At 39.7% G+C, this 20,231-nt stretch overlaps 2 protein-coding genes and 1 pseudogene across 2 annotated transcripts; 2 read left to right on the top strand and 1 right to left on the bottom strand.

The window, feature by feature from the left end:
• The window catches only part of LOC101301665, a 5,425-nt pseudogene extending 4,948 nt beyond the window's left edge, over positions 1-477 (top strand).
• Positions 478-1,231: 754 nt separating this feature from the next.
• Positions 1,232-9,945, top strand: LOC101301378. The gene is made up of 9 exons (XM_004296229.1): positions 1,232-1,328; positions 1,596-3,220; positions 3,527-4,221; positions 4,348-5,068; positions 5,298-5,334; positions 6,367-6,991; positions 7,394-7,756; positions 9,116-9,631; positions 9,757-9,945. Exons 2-9 carry the CDS (start codon positions 1,654-1,656, stop codon positions 9,943-9,945), a joined length of 4,713 nt encoding a protein of 1,570 aa, XP_004296277.1. The 5' UTR covers positions 1,232-1,328; positions 1,596-1,653.
• Positions 9,946-12,496: 2,551 nt separating this feature from the next.
• On the bottom strand, positions 12,497-15,757 carry LOC101301094 (fasciclin-like arabinogalactan protein 17-like). Its single transcript, XM_004296228.1, has 3 exons — positions 14,452-15,757; positions 12,801-12,928; positions 12,497-12,631 (listed from the first exon to the last, which is right to left on the bottom strand). The coding sequence occupies exons 1-2, from the start codon at positions 15,755-15,757 to the stop codon at positions 12,855-12,857; spliced, it is 1,380 nt and encodes a 459-aa protein (XP_004296276.1). The 3' UTR covers positions 12,497-12,631; positions 12,801-12,854.
• Positions 15,758-20,231: the final 4,474 nt, after the last annotated feature.

Here is a 20,231-nt window from a genome sequence, read left to right as displayed (position 1 = left end):
AAAAAGAACAAAATCTAGAAACTAAAAAGGAAATAAAAAGTCTCACTAAAAGGAATTAATTTCGTATAAAAAAAACAAAATAAAATTAAAAAACCAAAATAAGAAGGTCAAGCATCGCACAGATCTGCAGATAATCTCTCCCACCAATCTTTCCCAACGAACCTAACTTTAAGAACCATAATCTATATCTAAATCTGATATTTACTGCACTTTACGTATTTTTACAATGTCGATTGGAATTTTTTGGGTTTAATTCTATGTTAATAGTGTTAGTAACGGTGTTAGTATTAGTCAGTTGACTGAATTAAATGAATGATTGTGATTGGTCAGTTACTTTTGGTTCACATGCACCTCGGTGCATACAAGAACTTTCAGGAAATTGCAAGCCACTCGCTTAAACTTTACAGGTTCGACACCCTGGCTGCACAAACCAAGTTCCTGAAATGGTGGGAAGACAAGAGTGAGCAACGGTCTTGAACATAGCTTGCTTTTGCAAGTAATGTAATAACCAAGTTCCATTTCTACTATAAGAACCAAACATACTAGCGTTGAACAATGTAGTGGATAAAAGATTGCATGGGAACAATTCATGGAACTTAGAATATTTTGGAATATTTTGAGTTTCTTTCATCATATTATACTTGACAATTCTTTTCGTCTCTTTTATTCTAGTCGTAACTCGTAAGGTTGAGAAATACAAACAATGGTTGGGGTGCTCCGAGTGACACATTTAATAATGAAGTGCACACCAGAGTGACCCGACTCCAGGAAAATTGATGTTTACTTACACATTCATGCACAAAACGAAACATTGGAAAACAAAAGTAAAATTTATTTTCTGGTTTCTCAATTTTCCCAAGCAGGAATACTAATGGCAAAATTCTTGTGGGAAACACCAAGAAATATCCAATGAAATAAACCAAGAAATCAATTTTTTATCAAAAAGAATTAAAGCCAAGGTTGCAAGTTGTAAAAGATTTTAATTTTTTTTTATCGAAAAAAAAGTTCTAAAAGATTTAAACGGTGAGATGAATCCAACTGAAAGAATGGAACAAAACTCAATAATTGCTTTGGTTAATTTGGTCTCTAACTGCACGTCTAATGAGGTCACCACTCCCGAGGAGAAGCCAGTTCATAATGATGGCTATGAAGACTCGGAAGGCAAAAGGTTTGTCATTTTCCAGATAAAATTTTCCAGATAAAAGCTCCAGTTTTTAAAGAAAATTTCAAGCTAAGAAGAAGAAGAAGAAGAAGAAGATGATGATGATGATGGAGGAACAGTAACCTAGAGCTCCGCTTCATAACCAACTTTGTTTCCTTCTTTAAAGGTAATGGACTCATGTCTGGAATTGTAGAAAAGTTGTTTCATCTCTTTTGTTTGATTGAACTAATTAAAGTGAAACAGAGCCCTTGATTGTGATAGTGAAAGTCCCTTTGCATTTCTTTCAGTCATCTCCAGCATGTCTTTTCAGTTCTCACTACCATTCTTTCTCTCATTATTATTAAAGCCTTGACATGCAGATGACTTTATCATTGTTTCAAGCTTGTGTTACTCGATCCCATGATCAAAGACATTATTTTGTTGTTTTGTGCAGTTGCTCCTTGATGATGTGGAAAAAAGGGTCCAACTTTTAGAGTTGATCACAGAGAAAGATGGCACGCTCTAGATATGATGCATTGGCCACCATGGCTGTAAAGAGATTGAACCAGCTTATGGAGGACATGGGACATGCGACCACTGACTTTAGGGTACTCATCCCTGATTCAACCTCTCAACAATTTGTCTTAGGTCCAGCACTCAAATCTGAACATAGCTTCCCTGACATTTATAGTGAATTTCCCAAGGGAAAAACTGAAGGTTTTCTTATACATAGTAAAATTGCCAAGTTCTATGAATGGTTTCACACTAAGCATCGTTTTTGGCCTGGCAATGATCCTGATTGGGTCTCTTGGTTTGAAAGAGTTCAAGCTCAAAAGAGTTACGTTTGGCATCAAGCTGGGATCTATGACATCCTCCAATTCTCTCAGTTTACCATTCCTCTAAATCGTTCTTTGGTACTGGCTGCACTTTGCTTTTGGTCAACTTCCACCAACTCTTTTCATTTTGGTCATGGTCCTCTTACTATTACTCTCTTGGATCTTAGTGCTCTGGTAGGACTTAGACCATGTGGTGCCCCATTTGATGTTGTTGTTGCTGATTCCATCCCCATCCCGGATGATATTTGTGGCATTCAAATCACCCAATCTCCCAATTTTCCTTCATTTATTAGGGAACATAACAAGATTGAAGGAGCTGTGACAGATGAAGAGCATGTAGCATTTCTTCACTATTGGCTTTGTCGTTACCTTCTCTGTTCTCCATCATTCAAGATCATCAAAGCCAATTTGCCTTTGGCTGTGGCTTTGTCTAGGGGTGAGTCCTATGCTTTAGGACCCGTTGTTCTTGCATACTTGTATAGAGGCATCAATGACTTGCTGCATTCTCAATTAAATACAACGGGTGGACCGTTATGGATTCTTCAACTTTGGCTTCATGCATACTTTCCCGAAATGCGTCCAGATTGCTTTGCCATTCCTAACCTCTCCTGTCATGGACTAAAGTATGTTTCTTTCAAAGAGCCTAAACTTTCATTTCACGATTGTCTATTGTTTATGTACCACTTAGACAGAGAAGAGAATTTCAACTTCAACCCGTATTCAAAGTTAGATGCTTTACCTCCATGGTTAATATTTCCTTGGTCTGAAATGTCTGAAACTGAATTTTCTAAACTCAAGGACATGTGGGCTAGCTTTCTTGTTAGTCGTGATCTTCCTGTAGGTATTTCTCTTCCAAAATTTGGACACAAGACGTTTGGTTTTGAAGTGTATTGCCCAAATCTTTGTGCACGCCAGTTTGGCCTGATTCAAGGCATTCCTACTCCCCCGTTCTTTTCTCTTAGTACCCATTTCCTGGAAAAGATAAGTGTTGGGGGTTTTGAAGAACAACTCCAGTTACTTAAAGTTACCACAGCTCAGTTGTTAACAAAACTTGAACTTTCATCATATTCACCACTACCTAGTACCAGCTCATCCTTCAAAACTTGGTGGACCAAATACTATAAGCAGGTCTTCCCTCATGATTTGCACTATCTTGTAAAGCTTGATGACTTGACACGAAACAGAACGCCTCGCCAAGAGCCTGCAGAGAAAGCAATAAGGAATGCTTTTAGGAAGCGCAAAGGTATTTTGGCTCGCATCTAATTTGTCTGTTCATTTGACAGGATTTAGATAAAGTATGATGTTAATCTTGTGGCTATAACAAAGTTATATTCATATGCCATTTTACTGGTGCTTCATAAACATACAACACTTAATCCCGGTCTTTCTTTAGTTCAACTGAGTTGGTCAACGTCATTATGGTTAGACCTTCAAGGCCAGCAGTACTAAGCCATTAAATTTTGCCTCAAAGTTGTTAACTATGCTTCTGTAATAATGTAACTTGATTGTTAAAACTTAGAACTTTCTTTGCTTGTCCTTGTTCATGCAGTGGAAATCCCCATTCAAGACTCCAGTTCTCACCAACAGCGAGTACCAGAGCCTGGTAGATCAAGAAAAAGGATTAGGTATGTGGATAAGCAAGGAATATGTTCAAGTGTGAAGGACGAAAAAGAAATGGTGCCTGAAATACAATGCCTGCGTGGACAAGGCAGAATTCATAGCAAGACAAGAATGACTATTAAAGCGTGCCATTTTTTGAGAAGTATAAGAAAGGGAAATTATTTATGTCACACCAAGTTCGAGGAAGCTGCTAGGAAGAATAAACAAGCTAATCGCCCATCTAAAAATCAATTCCAGATTGCGCAAGGAAAAAGTTGTGGCAAAAAATCGACACCAATAGAGGAAGCGCATTGTTGTTTGATAAATCTGACAGATTCCCATTCTCAGTTTCTCTCTGAGGCCACTAGAGCTACTTTCCAGAAGAAAACATGTCCTCAGTCAAAGCATCAAAACTCTGATGCTGTATGTGTGGGACTAGTTGTTGAATCTACTGAAGATAACATTAACTTTCAGGTTAATGATCGTCCACTAACAGAGACTATGGATGCTTCAAATGACAGGCTAACTAGTCAAATTTCCTCTCCACCAACAGAAGCAGCTGACCCTCAGACTCCTCAATCCCCATTCCATGCACCATCATCTCATCCTAACCCTTCTGGTTCTCACACCATCCGTGACCCTGAGGTAATCCTTATAAAACATCATTTTACATCCTTTAATATATAGCAGCATTGTATATTTAGTTACCTTAACACAGGAAATAAACATTGTGATCAAGTTTTAATATAATACTGACTCCTTCAACACCAGGTGTCAAAGCCTACAAATTCTATACAAGCGTTGGAATTTCTGGAATGTTATCTACATAAGCATTCATATATTAGTGACTTGGTCAAAGCGGAACAAACTCCAATTCCTGATTCTGAAGTAATTTCTGAAGCCAAGGTCAAGATCCAAAGTATTTCAACACTTCCTCTGGATAAAGTCATGGAAACTGAATGTCTGCAAAGCTTCAAATTATCACTGGAAACATTGGTCAGATCTAATGAACAAACTGGAGTGCAGTTAGCAAACATTGAAGATGTCCTGAGAAAACTTGCTTTTCTGGAGTCCAAGTACCCGTCAGCTAGTGGAATCACAACCGAAGTTAACAAAGCATATGTTCAGAAATTACAGCTAGAACATGAAGTGACAGAATATACTAACCAAATTTCTGAAGCTAAAAAAGAAGAGGCAAAGTTTCTCAATTGTGTAGATATACAGAAGTCGATAGTTGAGGAACTTGAGACAAAATTGGCTGAAGAGAAAGCTAGTTTGATTGCATTGGAGAAGTACCATGCCACCTACAAATGCAAAATAGATGAACTGAATTACAAGTGTGAGCAATCTCAGCAGATGCTTGGTCATCATTGTATCAATGAGAGAATTTGGGTGAACAAAGCTTTGCAAGCGAGAAGTGATTTTAAATCGATTGAAGCAACTTGGGTTCAAATTCAGCATCTTCTTTCCTCAATTGGTGGCAGCAAGCAGGGTTAGGGTTGTAAATCATGAAATGTACTCTGATTTTGCTTGCATATGCTTGTAAGAAATGTAGCCATGTACCAAATCTTAACATGGATAACTTAATTATTGCTTACATACCTGCAGACATGACAGATGTTTTTGATGAACATGTGGAGGTTGTATGTATATGCTAATGTTTGTTCCAAGCTCTTAGCTTAATTTCGGATCTCTGCTTTGATTATTTACTTCTCTTTCAGGCAACTTCAGTAGAAGTATGAGAAATCCTGCAAGCAGGTGAGCACGTACAAGTACAGGGAGTTGGCTGTGTATTTGTAATGTGTCATCACCTTTCATGGTAGAGGTGCTGAGGTGAGATCCTCAGTTTTTCTGTACATTCATTCGAAATGAAAAAGTAGGTCTGTGCTCCTTCTTTTTGTAATTTTATTTCCTCCATATATAATGACAATGCTATCCATGTGTTTTGAAATACAGATTTTTTTTTTGATAAGGTGTTTTGAAACTGTTTGGTGAAACCGTAGATAAAACATGTTGGATTGAGATCGGCAAAACATCAAAATGGAAAATTCTGTCCTTACATTTCAATTATTAACTAACCTCTTTGTAACTCTTTCTCATGGAGTTGTTTCGGTTATGTTTGTTATTTAGTTTGCATGGTCAATTGTCTGGTCTTGGCCACTCAGCTTTATGCATCAGACAATTGTGTTTAGTTTGCTGATTGCTTTATTTAGTTTGCAATCCATTTCAAGTTTCCAACTGTAGTTTTCCTTCTGGTATGAATATATAAACCACAATTTGAGTCTTGTGTACGGTCCTGCGCTTCTGATATGTAGGAGCTTGGAAGAATTATTTGAAGCTAGGAACAACTGTCCAATTGGCATCGTAGTGGATTTGTATTAGGCTACTAGCAGTAAACCATTACTTAATCAAGATATATGTGGCAGGTAACTCGTGAATTTTAACTACAAAATTAAGCATAGTTTGAATTAGTACAAAGCTTCTATAAGAAATAGGCAGATTGTAATATAGACAGAGAAAACGAGAGCCCGACGGCCACCGCCTAGGGTTCATTTTACCGCATATCCGATTGGCTAACAGGAAGGATCAATCAAAGACCCTCTTCAGAATGAATATCCTCATCTGGAACTGCCAAGGCATCGTCAACAGATGAACTTGCCACGCCCTCAAACTCCTTATCTAGACTCATCAGGTACATATGGTTTTTCTCTCAGAAACCCATTGCACCAACAGACAACATGCCTCTCTCCAGAGAGCGATTGGTTTCCCACATATTGTTTGCTTCGACAGAGTCGATCGATCAGGTGGGCTTGCTCTTCTGTGGGACGATTCAATCCGGGTTTCGGTCAGGGATGTCAATTATTTCTTTATCGATGTTGATGTGATTGATTTGGAGGATGTGCAATGGAGATTTACAGGCTTTTATGGACATTCAGATACGGGGCAGCGCCAACATTCTTGGGACCTTCTACGTTCTCGGTGCAGGAGGGATCGAGATAGATGGGTTGTCGCCGAAGACTCCAATGAAATATTGGGATTGGGGGAGAAGTCAGGTGGTCAGATTCGGGATGTGGATCAGATCACAGCTTTTCGTAGTTGCTTGACAGATTTCAATCTTGAGGATATGGGAGCAGTAGGAGGATGGTTCACCTGGAGCAATTCAAATACAAAGGAGAGACTAGATCAGGGAGTCTGTACTCCAGCTTGGTTAATGAGCTTCAGTCATTCTCGAGTTCGTGCCTTGCCCCCCAGCCGATCAGACCATGTTCCACTACTATTGGAAGTGCATAAAGATAGGCCAGTTTGTGATCAAGAGAAGCGTTCATATCGATTCGAGGAAATTTGGTGTTCTGATCCAGACTTTCCTCGAATCTTAGAACGAGCCTGGACTCCTCCACATGCTGGGAGTCCAATGGTGCAGCTTTGCCGAAAAATTAAGGATTCCAGCAAATCCTTGCTTTAATGGGATCGTTCTGTGTTCAAGGGTAGGAGAAAAGAGTTGGAAGAGGTGCGTCGCTCTCTTCATGTTCTTATGCAGAAACCACATGATGAGAATGATTAGGTTGAGAAACTCCAGCTGTCCCAACGATTGAATGAGCTGATGTCAATAGATGAAGTCTAGTGGAGGCAGAGATCACGTGCAATTTGGTTGAAGGATGGGGATCGTAATTCCAAGTTTTTCCATAGAAGTGCATCGAACAGGAGGAAGAAGAACAAACTGAAGGGTTTGTTTGATAGGCATTGTGTGTGGCAAAATACGCCTCAAGGAATAGAGAATGTTGTAATCAGTTGCTTTCAGGATCTCTTTGCAAGGCAGGAGCTGAACGATTGTTGCGTAGAATCAAGTGTTGCAGACTATTCAACCCTGAGTTACCAGCGAAATGAACCTAGTTCTCACGGCCCCGTATTCGGTAGAAGAAGTGAAGGAGGCTCTATTCCAAATGCACGCCTCCAAAGCTCTTGGTCCGGATGGAATGTCGCCATTCTTTTTCAGAAGTATTGGGATCTTGTTGGTGTCGAGTTGAGTAATGCAGTCATCTCTTTCCTTACCACAAAAGATATGTCTCATGATCTAAATTATACTAATGTAGTTCTCATCCCTAAAGTGAAAGAGGTTCAACATATGACTGAGCTACGCCCCATAGCTTTATGTAATGTGGTTTATAAAATTGCATCAAAGGTATTGGCAAACAGGTTGAAGATTTTTTTGGCGGATATAATCTCTTTGGAACAAAGTGCTTTCGTTCCAGATAGATTGATTTCAGATAATACATTGGTGGCAGCTTAATTGGCTCACTATATGCACAAATTGAGGAGGGATAAGGAGGGCTTCATGGCCTTGAAACTAGACATCAACAAGGCTTATGACAGGTTAGAGTGGGATTTTCTATAGAAAATATTGCTGAAGCTTGGCTTTGATTCGAACTGGATTGATACTATTATCCATTGCTTATCTACGGTCTGATATTCATTAATGATTAATGGCACCACAAAAGGTTTTATTATCCCTCACCGAGGACTCAGGCAAGGAGATCCTATCTCTCCTTATTTGTTCTCTTGTGTGCAGAAGGCTTAACGGCCATTATTTCTAATTATGTTGATCAAGGATTTTGGAAAGGTCTCCAGGTTTGTGACGGTGCTCCTGTTATTAGTCACTTGCTTTTTGTTGATGATAGTATGTTGTATTCTCAAGCTTCCCCCAGTGATTGCCAAGTTATCAAAAATATTCTGAATGTGAATGAAGTGGCTTCTGGGCAACAAGTTAATCTACAGAAAAGCAGTGTGGTGTTCAGTGGTGGTGTACTTCCTCACTTACAGCGTTCCTTTGCAGATGTGTTGGGTATGCATGTAGTGTTAAAGAATGATAAAATATCTGGGCATTCTGACTTTGGTGGGACAATCCAGGAATGATACATTTGCTTATATCAAGGATAATTTCTCTAAAAAGCTTACTGGTTGGAGGTCAAAATTAATGAGTGCAGCAGGTCGAGAGATACTGATCAAGGTGGTGGCTCAAGCTATGCCTATTTACACAATGAACAATTATTTGCTTCCTCAAAACTTGGTACATGATCTTCACCAACTATGCGCTCAATTTTGGTGAGGTGGTTCAGATGTGAAGAAAGGTATGTATTGGCGCGCTTGGGACCATTTATGTCGGCCAAAGAGCGAAGGAGGAATGGGGTTCTGTCATCTCTTTGCTTTTAAACTAGCTATGTTAGCTAAACAAGGGTGGAGGTTAATTCAAAATTCGACGTCCTTATTGGGAAGATTGTTGAAGGCTATATGTTTTCCTCACAGTATCTTCTAGGAAGCTGAACTAGGTACTGCGCCATCATATGCATGGCGAAGTATTAGTGATGGGAGGGATATATTGAGACAGGGCGTTAGTAGGCAGATTTGAGATGGATAGCGTACCAACATCTAGTATGATCCTTGGCTGAAAGGGGAGGAGCTATTACAATTTCGGTCTCCTAGTTTTAATAAGGTGTCAGACCTTCTTTTGAGCCTAGGAGTGTGGAATGTTGGTGTTTTGCAGCAACTCTTCCCTACTTCTAATGTGAATACTAGTTTGGCGCTTCCAATTAGTTCCAGAGAGCACCAAGATAGATGGATTTGGAGTGAAAATAAATTGGGCAAGTTCTCTGTTAAAACATCTTATCATTTGGCTAGAAAACATGTTCTTGACCATGAGCATGTCCCGAATCCGAGCTCTTTACTTTGGAACAAACTTTGGAAGGTTAAGGTTCCGAGCAAAGTCAAGGTGTGTGCTTGGAAAGTTGCCTCTAATATTCTTCCCACAAGAAGTAGGTTCAGTGAACAGGGTGTGGATATTGACACCCAATGCCCTTTTTGTGAGGAGGAGGTGGAGTCACCTATTCATGCACTGAGAGATTGTTCCCATGCAACTAAGTGCCTTCAACTAGCACAAGTTCCATTGCTGCCGAACACTACCTTGGTGTATGACTGGTTAGTTTCAGCTTTATCTATTCCTACCATCTTTCCAATTATGCTTATGATTCTATGGGCAATATGGCGTAATAGGAATCAAAAGGTTTGGGAGGGCGAGGTTAAACATGCCTCTGAAATATTGTCATTAACTTTGGGTTGGTGGGAGGATTATAAACTGGCTAGAAGCTCTTTGAATGAACCAAGGATTGTTTTCGGTCTAAATGGAAGAAACCCTCAGTTGGGTTTGTAAAGCTTAATGTTGATGCTGCCTTCGATCCAAATACTGGAAGGACAGGGTTAGGAGGAGTATTTCATGATCATGAAGGTCGTTGTTTGGGAGTATTCACCAAGTTCATTGTGTCTGCCAGTTCTCCTCAACATAGTGAACTCCTTGCAGTTCTTGAAGGTGTTGGTTAGGCGCAAGTACATCATCTCCTTCCACTGGTTGTGGAAACAGATTGTCAAGTACTAGTGCACGCTATACAATCAGGTTCTTTGGATAACTCTAGCATAGGTTTTCTTATTTCTTATTTGAGGGAGAGTCTTCGCCTTGCATCTAATGCGAGAGTGATTTTTGTTAAAAGAGAAGCTAATTCAGTAGCTCATGCCTTAGCTCAGTATGTTTTGTTTTCTCGGATGAACACATGTTTTTCTCTTGTAATTCTTCGGTATGTGGAGGAACTTATCTCTTTAAATTGTAATGATCTCTAATCAATATTCCCCTAAAACAAAACAAAACAAAAAACAAAAAAATAGGCTTAAAAAGGAAACCATCATATGGGTGAGAAGTTTACAGCCAAAATAGACTAAAACTAACATGCTTATTCCGGATCGGATAGATTTATGAAGAAGAAATGACCAAGTGATTACAACCAATGTTTTAAAAAACGCTGCCCAATATATGAGTAATGAGATGTGACGGTTTGTAGAATTTTAACTTAAAAAGGAAACCATCATATGGGTGAGAAATTTACAGCCAAAATAGACTAAAACTAACATGCTTATTCTAGATTGGGTAGATTTATGAAGAAGAAATGACCAAGTGATTACAACCAATGTTTTAAAAAACGCCGCCCAAGGCCGCTTAGGCGTCGCCTAGGCGCTAGGGCGGCTAGGCGTCAACTTACCGTTCCGATTTCCCACTAATCGTTCAACCTAGGCGCCAACACGAAAAATGGCCGCCTAGACGGGCCAGGCGGCGCCTAGGCGGTGCAGCTGAGCGGCCTGATTAGTCTTTTAAAAAAAAATAAAAAATCAAAACATATCAAAGCCTACCTAAACTCAAAACACATCAAAGCCTACCTCGACAACAGTCTTCTAAATGCAGAAAGACTTACAGAGGACGTCGTAAGAATCTAATTTGTTTATTTCAAATTGTTTTTTTTATATTTTATTTCTAAGAACATAGTAGTTGACTATTTTATTTATTTTTGAAGTATATTTGCGATTTTAGAACATTATAATGCATTAGTCCGGATCAGAGGAGGATGTCCGCACGCCCTTAAAGTGCGGACATCCCTCCGTTCGCCACCGTACGGCGCCGGCAAGGGCGCGCCTCCACCCCAGCAGCCTCCAGCAGCGTCCCCGATCACTTTCCCTCCCCGGCGAGTCCGTTGAATTCCAGTTTTCTAGCGAGATCACCCAAAACTCCGTTCGATCTCGCCGGAAAACTGGAATTCGGCTGACTCGCCGGGGAGGGAAAGTGATCGGGGACGCTGCTGGAGTCCGTTGGGGTGGAGGCGCGCCCTCGCCGGTGCCGTACGATGACGAACGGAGGGACGTCCTCACTTTAAGGACTGTGCGGACGTCCTCTTTAGAACGCCTCCGTATAATGCATTCTATAAATTTATTTTTATATTTTATTTTCTATTAAAAATAAAAAATATGAAAATTACAAAACCACCTAGACGTCCAATTAATCCTCTAGACGCTAGGCGCCGGCTGTCCGCCCGACTAGCGCCTAACGTTTTTAGAAAATTGATTACAACTGACAAAAAATGATAAAACCAACGTAATTGAGCATAAAGAACTCTTTCCGAATCTAAATAAAGCCGCATCATGACAGTTCGCTGAGCTTTCTAGCATCAGTGGAGAAAATAAGTTGATGTATCCTAACCAAGTTGTCTACACATTTAAACTCTAGTCTGTTGAACCTTTTTTTTTTTTTTTGGACAACTAGTATGTTGAACTTTAACTCCAAGGAATCATCATGCTTGCTTGAACCAAGTTAGTTCAAAGCGTTTGCTAGGCATTTTTCGTGACAAAAGATGAGTTTATTCATTTTTGTTGTGGGTGGCATGAGTCTCCTCAAATCTCAAATTCTTCAGATCTGTCTTCCACCACTCTTTTCCCAGCAGTGACTTCCGTTTTGCAAGGCAGATGAGCAACTTTGGCTCTTATTCCTTCTAAGCTTCAGTGAAGTCGAGAGCAGACTACTGATTGTTCAAGATACATTTTGTGCCGAATGCTGTGATTCTCGTTGCGGAGCGGTACTTGAACTATGACGAAGCCAGATGTACCATAGTGATGTTTAAACAAGTCTTCAATGGTTTCTAGTACAGGTATACTTTTGTGGTCACGTATTGATGATTGCAATCAACTTTTATGATATGGAAATATGATCACAACAACCATCTTTGGACTATCATAATAGTGACCTCGTAGCAACGCATCTCAATCACTTGTAATGAGTATTACAGAAAAGAATAATTTTATTTCATTTCCAATTAGATTTTTATTCAATGGGTAGATAAAGACACTACTCTGCCCCAGCCACCCTGATGATCACACACAGCTTAAGTGCCACTACTGACAAACCACGTAAAAAAATTGAAAAAATAATGGTGATTGTAAAATACATTTATGTACTTAATTGTGTATTTAACTCTAGCTTATCTTCTTTCATCTCTACCTGAGACCCAGAACCACAAAAAGGGCAAAAGAGAGAAAGAAAAAGAGAAATACTAAGGTAAAAGAAAAACCCATTTAAGAAAAAAAAATTATACAAAAAAAAAACCAAGTTCACCACCATGCTCCAATATTCTTGTAAGCTAGCTGCCTTTCCTTTCCAAGCCTTTTTACATCGGATGATTAATCTCAATGACTGCACAAATGAAGTGTACGTCAATTTGGAAGTTTAACTTCAATTAGTCTATATAATGAGGTAACATGCAAGATGAAGAGTTCATATATGATGAAGCCAATGCAAAATCATCCCTCTGAGTAATTAGAGGTCATATGATGTGGTTTGGGACTACAGGAGAGATTATAACCTCGGCCTGTTTTTCTGGGCATGCCCATCTACGGAAACATAGTCGCAGCATAATTCACTGGCAAGTGGTGAACCGAGAATTCTGTCCAACGGCATTTAGCATCCGACATGCTACTTCCATAAGTTTTCCTGCCATTTTCACAAATCAAACTTTATAAGCCTACGGAGTTCATCTAAAATAAGCAAACAAATACGGTGTAAACCGGTTGAAACATGATATCTACTCCCTTGTTTTTCTGCTTCATTCATTATACCATATCAAATTCTTCAAGATAATTCAGAGAAAAGAAAAGAGAAGGCTCTGACTTTTTATATGGTTTATTACATCATTTGTTTGGGGAGCATTCTATGCTTCTACTGCAGACCATATGCTTAGACAGACAAGCTATTGTTACTTCTTTCTAATGACATAGTCCAATATTATCAATATAGTATATTGTTTACTTTCATCATGTAATTAATTGCAAACAGGAATAACAATTTTGCAGCAGGGAAGAACTTTTATTTGGAAATAATTCTTAGTGAATTAGGCTCAGTAGACTAACATGGAAAAGAAAATATCAAACTAAAAAACAACGTATTTAAGATGTTTCCTAAAACTTATTGTTAGCGGTCTATTTGTTGGGCAATTCATGTGTACAGCATCATACACTAGTTTTCAAATGGAGAAGAGAATCAGTACTGCTATATATATTAGAAGACAAAGCCTCTTTATCACCAACAACTGGTTTTTGTTCTGTTTTGATATAAGGTCTCAATCATCAACACAAATTTCCTCAACTACCCCTTCCTGCAATACCTAATTAACCTCGGTGTAAGAGAAAAATTCTCCCTCTTGGGGGGCTAAATAATAATTCTAGTATAAGCTAATAATTTTTCCTTCACAAGATTACATGTGATCCCAACTGTTATTTCTTGAAACAATAACCTCACCCTCCACTTCGCTATCTACTCAAAGTGATTGAGTCACAAACTATGAAAAAACAAAGAGGTACCAACAGGAAAATTTGTTGTCATTTTCTTTTCTAGGATGGCTCCAAATAAGCCGATTTTTTGCAACAGAGTAACCTAGGTTAAAAGACAACAAGGATGACATTGTAAATTGATTGTTGACTTCATTATACCTATAAAGTCCTGTGAATCAAACCCAAAAACACACAAACAACAGACCTCTATCGAGTTATGGCCCCAAAAAACAGTCTTATATCTGGTTAGAACATAGAAGTACTTGAATTTTTCTTCTGCGCTCAATTTGGATCCCTATGCAATTCCAGGTACTCAGGAAAACTTTTAAGCAAAAAGGAAGTTTAAGTAAGAGGTAGGCATATATAGTTGGTAAAGAGGGAGGTATAGAAGTGCCTTTGTTAAACCTTGTTGTACTTAATGTTACCGCCATTTCACTCAGATTCCAATCCTCTTAGAAGAGACTACCTTTTCCCACTTATTTTCTTTCCTTGAAAGCAATTGTTATACACAATGTGTATTTCACTGCCACCCCAAAAGCCAATTTCAGGTTTGCACTTTCAGCCACGCTTATCCCACATTTTCAAGCAATGCCAAAGAGTACCCTAACTTTTACATCACAATTCCTTACCGAGAAAGAACCAAGAAAATAAAAAAATTAAAGTTACAAAGAGAAACAAAACACATACCTCTCCTGGGCCTGGCAACAATCTTAGCGGGTTGAACCGTTTTGGTTTTGGACTTGGACTCAACCTCCTCCACCGGGAACAAAACCCCATCAATCCCCTGCACAGAGATCCGACCATCCGTATAAATATCCGGGTCGAAGAGGTAGGCCGACCCGTCTCCCTGCCCGAACTTAACCGACCCATCAGCCTCTTGAGCCACAACCTTGTTGGGCAACCGCAGCGTTTCATAGCTCACCTTCCCAAACCTCCGAACCGCATTGTACATACTCTCCTCCGTCTGATACTCCGGAATCAAATGGTAGTACATAATTTGCTCCGGCGCACCCGGCTCGCTGAGCTGGTCTGTCGTCAGCTTCGCCATTGCCTCGTCGTTGGGAGCCAAAACAGTGAGAACATAACCCTCTGATACTAAGCGACCCATTTCAGTAGCCAAGGAAGTTAAATTTACCAAAATGTCCGCCATCTCGTTGTAACCGCCGTAGTGCAAGAGCGTTTGGATGAAGTCCTTGACCTGGGCGTGGCCGTTGAAGTGGTGGTGGGCCCCTCCAGGTCCGGGAGCTGGAGCGGGAGCCAGTGAGGGTCCGGGAGCCAATGCGTCGTAGATGGGCAGAACGGGTGAAGATCCGGGTTTGGACGGCGGGGCGGGTTTTTTCAACCGGTTGGTTCTCGGGTCAACTTCGGGAGCTCCCTCCGGTTTTACGGCGGTAATGGAGCGGAGACTGCGGCGCCGGTTGAAGTCGTCCTCTACAGAGCGCGGAATAAGAAGCCTTTCGATGGCGTGGATGACGCCGTCGGGTCGGGTCACGGAGTCGGGATGAATGACCCGGGCGAGATCTACGGCCTTGTCACCAGAGTCGAGCCTGGAGAGGTGGAGATGGTCTTGGGAGAGCGTCTGGTGTCGGGCGGAGGCAGAGCGGGTGGGCCATTCGTCGGATCCGACCCGGGTGGGGATGACGTGGTAGAGGAGGAGCTTCTGGAGGGATTTGAGGTTGCCCGGTTCGAGCAAGTAGCGCTTGAAGTCGGGGTCGAGGTCGCGGTCGACGGCGTCGTTTCGGGGAGCGAAGATGGTGATGTTGTGGCTGCCGACGGCCTCTTCAAGAGTCTGAAGAAGCAGGGCCTTCTCGACGAGCTCGGCCAGCTCGGAGTAATGCGAGTCGAGAAGGGCCACCAGGACGGAGTTAGAGTTGATCTGAGCGGCCGACGAGGAGGGTTTCTGGGAATATTCCGGCAATGCGAAGCAGGTTGCGGCGAGGAAGAGGATGAGAGTGAAGGCGAGCGGCGAGGCGCCAGGGACGCGGAAATCCATGGCCAGCGTACAATGCGGTGCGGTGGATTCAGAGAGAGGAAGAGGAAGAGGAAGAAGAAGAGGGAGGAAGGAAGGAAGGGAGAGTAAGGTGGGAAATGAGGAGTAGTAGTTTATTAGGTCCTTTTTTCTGGTGGGCTTTGTGTTTTTGTTTAGAGCTAATGAGAGAGAGAGGGTTTAACTGAAGTTGGTAAAAAAGGGAGGTGTCGGTTACGGTAGAGAGAGTGCATATAAATAGTAACACGTGGCGAATGTGGGATATGGTAATGCAGTAGTACAAGGCAAGAGATGGAGAGGGGGAGTAAAGAAGGTTCCGACAACCTGATGGTGGGACCCTGAAGACAACTAGCCAACTGCACCAGCTATCACTCTCTCAACTCTAGAACAGGGGTGGAATTTTGAAACCGAAAAACCGAAAAAAATCGAGTCGAAAATTAAACCGAAACCGGAAAAAATTAAACCGAATTAAGAAAAATCGAACCGAACTAAATTAGTTTGGTTTGGTTTTTGGTTTCGGCCCTTGAAAAACCGAACTGAACCGAAAAACCGAATCTCTCTAAAACGACGTCTTTTTTTGTCTTTATTTTCGTATTAAATATTTGATTTGAACAATATGATTTTAGGTTTTATGTTCTATATAATTATATGTTTGTCTTTTCTAATATTTTGCTTTTTATTTTCGTTTTATGTACATATAGAAATGTTTTAGGTGTCGTGTATGCGAAGTATAAAGAGTGATATGTTACCTCTAAAATCGAAGACCTTATTTTTGTGAGCTTTAGATGATAGACTATAATATTTAATTTATTTTTCTCTTCTTTATTCAAATTTATGATTTTTAAACTTTAAAATTCGGAATTTATTTGGATGGACTTTAAACTATGGAGTCTATATTTTGTGTTTAAGATGAACTTAGAAGTTTTAAAATTATGGTTTCATGGTGTGCTAGTGTGGTCAATTCCTAATACTTTCGAAATTATTGAGTATTAAACTGACAAAGTATCTATTTGGTTTATAAATTGTTGGTTTGTCGAATAATTATTGCCAAAAATTTTATTGATATATTAATGTGCTTATAAAAACAAGTAATGGAAGAAAAAAAAAAGACCTAAAATTACGATAATTTTTTACTAAGCCAAAAGCATACAAATTTTAAGAAAAATTATTTTAAAAAAGAAGAAGAAAAACCGAAAAAAAAACCGAAACCGAACGGAACCATGGTTTGGTTTGGTTTTCGGTTCAATGTCTCAAAAAATATCAAACCGAACCGAACCGAACCGAATTTTTTATTTGGTTTGGTTTCCGGTTTTAGGTGAAAACCGAACCGAACAAAACCGAACCCACCCCTACTCTAGAAGGTTTTTAGCTTTGAGGGAGGATTAGAAAGACTTCATTAACTCTAAAGCTAATGTTGGACTCTGTTGTCCTATGCAAATTTGGAAGACTTTTCGGTTTATGATTTAAAAAGTTTATTATAGCGGGTTTATTTTTTTCAGAAAGAAATAGCATAATTTATTATAATCGATTTGTGTTATTAACCATGGTTAGAGTTATTAAAGAGAAAAGACACATGTTATGCATCTAGGTGGGTAAATCAATATGTTATAAAACGGGAAAAAAAAAATCAGTCTTTCCTTTTCCTTTTCTCATGAGCTCTCTAATCTCGAACTTGACGTAGAAAATTTTGTCAAGAACACACAAGAGCACTCAAGAATGCTAATGTGGAAGCCATTTGTGTTGTTTGCCATGATGGGGTTCTGACTGCTACTGTGAAGAAGTTGTCGCCACCTCAGCCGAAGAAGACCAAGACCAATAAGGTCAAGATTGCTTAGAGTTCTGATGTGTAATGTTTGTTTTCTAGAATAATTAGGGGAATGGGTATGAGTGAATTGTAGGGGGATTACCAGTGTCCTTTCATACTAAGTTTTGAGTAAGAATCTTGACCTCGATGTTTCCCACCTCATAGAAGGAATCTGAAGCTAATTATACCATAACAGAAGCATATAAACGAAAGATCAACACATATAGAACTTAAGACACACTAGATGATCATGTCTGAAAGCTTAAGTCTTTTGTTCTCTCTCACGATGTGATCCTTAGATGGGATAGGGACTATATAAGACGAGAACATGGACTTATGCTCGTCTATTTATAGTTGTCAGGATCCACCCTGGATTTCACCCTGAAATCCGAAGTAAACTCTACGGGAACCACCTCCAAAGAAGATTCTATTAAAAATTCGGTTAAACCTCCCTTAAAAGTGGACAACTCTTCCTAATCAAAAACCTGCAACCACTTCTAAAATCACAACCCAACATCAAAACCCGAGCCTCCGTGCTCCCCATGATACTTAAATCTCACAACCAAAACAACAATCATCAGATATCCCTTCCACCTTTTTTAACCTAATTTGTGTTGAATCATCAGATATCTCTACTAACGCAACTCCTTCATACTTCTTGATTGAAGTTGTTGTCTTTCCCATCTCATACCTTTGGTTATCCTTATTTTTTCTTCATCGAAGTAATGCTCGGTCCACTCATACTTGCAAGCCTCTAACCTCATTTTTCCCATGCCTAAGATAATCAATGACCAAACGTTCACCCTCAGCTTGTGAATCATAATCGGCAGCCCAATCAATTCCATAACTTTGCATGTGTCTCATCACAAATACCCCACTATCGTTAGAAAAATTGGGCTGAACTGGTCCAGTGCCAAATGGAAGACTTCCTAGCTTACTAGTGCATCCAAATATTTGATGGAGTTGATAAAGTAAATGTCTTCGAGCGCTATTGAGTGGCTTTGTCTAGCACTTTTTTGGATGTATGACCACCAAAAACCAGTATCAAATGTCCTCACGGTCATTATGCACTTCATCAACCCTCTCCACTATCATGCATGAATCCAAGTTCGTTGAAGGTATATCCATAAATATAAATTCTACTAGATTGATGTCTTCTTTAGGAGTAGTTGCATCGATAAAAAACGGTTTGGCATGAATAGTTTGTCCAGTTGTGCGGTCGTTAAACTATAGAGCTCAGAGAGATTGTTATGCTTTGGGCACAAAAGGATTACGAAGCAACCATGTCGTCCTCTCACACAACACACTGCCCGCACAATAAATAATGTTTGTCCGGCGACATGAATATTACATCTAATACTAATCATCATGTGAATTTTTGTTTTTTGTTGAAATGATCTTCATGTGATTGATTTCATGAAATGATCCATAGTACTTGAACTATTACTTTCTCATATTTGTAAGATACAAAAATATTGGTTACCTAACTTCGTACTAATTCCCTAGGCTCGAGACATTGCAAATCTGTTCTAGAAATATGCACTTACTCAACCTGGCCACGGTTATTATGCACTTCATCAACTCTCGCCATGCATGAATCCAAGTTCGTTGAAGGTATATCCACAAATATAAATTCTAATAGATTGATGTCTTCTTTAGGCGTAGTTGCATCGATAAGGAACGGTTTGACATGAATAGTCTGTCCAGTTGTGTGGTCTTTAAACAATAGAGCTCGGAGAGATTGTTATGCTTTTGGTTAAATATCACTTTTTCATAGACCTCGGGTACGAAAGGATTACGAAGCAACCACGTCGTCCTCTTACACGACACACTGTTCGCATAGTAGCATCACACACATATTTGCACATAGTTTATACGTTAGGTGTGCTACTATTATGAAAACTCTCACTCTGGAGTGGATGGGGTATGATTTTTTAGAAATTTCCAATGGGGGCTCATGACACCCGTGAAAGGCATTCCAATCTCCAACATCCCCTTCATCCATTTTACCCGGTTTACAAGTTCCTCCAAGTCCAAAATTACAGCTTCTAATGTATCAGAGTTCATTGAATATAATATTATGTCTTCATCAGCTTTCATCCTTTTCAAAGACCTATCTTATCAACTATGTATATCCTAGTTGCAGTTCCTCCCCGTATTATTTAATGCATCTTTAACATGCGAACTGGAAAAGCTATCTAAGCAACTCTTCACAAATCGATCATCTACTACATCAGATTCCATATTTGTTTATGTAGTGGATGTGTTATTTGTTGTTAAAGATTGATCAGCATCAGCAATTTCCTGCACATCTCTTTTTTCATCACCCACAGTTTGCGTCGTCAAGCTTAGAATGTTTTCTGTAACAACATACCCCCATATCAATCACATTATCGTACTACTTCCATAAAAATAAAACTTGAACATTGTATCAGCATTTAGGAATATAAGAGAATGACACAGATCGTGAAACGGATAATTTGCATGTGTATCACATTAAGCCACGCGGGATGACATTTGCGGTGGCCGTTAAACGGTGATAATGCAAAAAAGACTAAACTCATATAGACCAAGCTAGTTTAACGGCTACATCAAATGTCACATCGTTCATGGGGTTCACCTAACTATATTTCCAACATCATCAATTAATTGGCCAAAAGAACTACAAAAACTAAC

Source organism: Fragaria vesca, linkage group LG3, assembly GCF_000184155.1.
Source record: "Fragaria vesca subsp. vesca linkage group LG3, FraVesHawaii_1.0, whole genome shotgun sequence".
NCBI lineage: Eukaryota > Viridiplantae > Streptophyta > Magnoliopsida > Rosales > Rosaceae > Fragaria > Fragaria vesca.
The sequence above is the reverse complement of the archived record's forward strand: the minus strand, read 5'-3'. Positions and strand labels throughout refer to the sequence as shown.

Coding starts and splice junctions, on each gene's coding strand:
- LOC101301378 (XM_004296229.1), top strand. CDS start 1,654: ATGGCACGCTCTAGATATGATGCATTGGCCACCATGGCTGTAAAGAGA. Junction 3,221..3,526: donor TGCTTTTAGGAAGCGCAAAG/GTATTTTGGCTC, acceptor TTGTTCATGCAG/TGGAAATCCCCATTCAAGAC. Junction 7,757..9,115: donor TTTATAAAATTGCATCAAAG/GTATTGGCAAAC, acceptor GGTGTTTTGCAG/CAACTCTTCCCTACTTCTAA.
- LOC101301094 (XM_004296228.1), bottom strand. CDS start 15,757: ATGGATTTCCGCGTCCCTGGCGCCTCGCCGCTCGCCTTCACTCTCATC. Junction 12,929..14,451: donor TGTTGCCAGGCCCAGGAGAG/GTATGTGTTTTG, acceptor TGAAAATGGCAG/GAAAACTTATGGAAGTAGCA.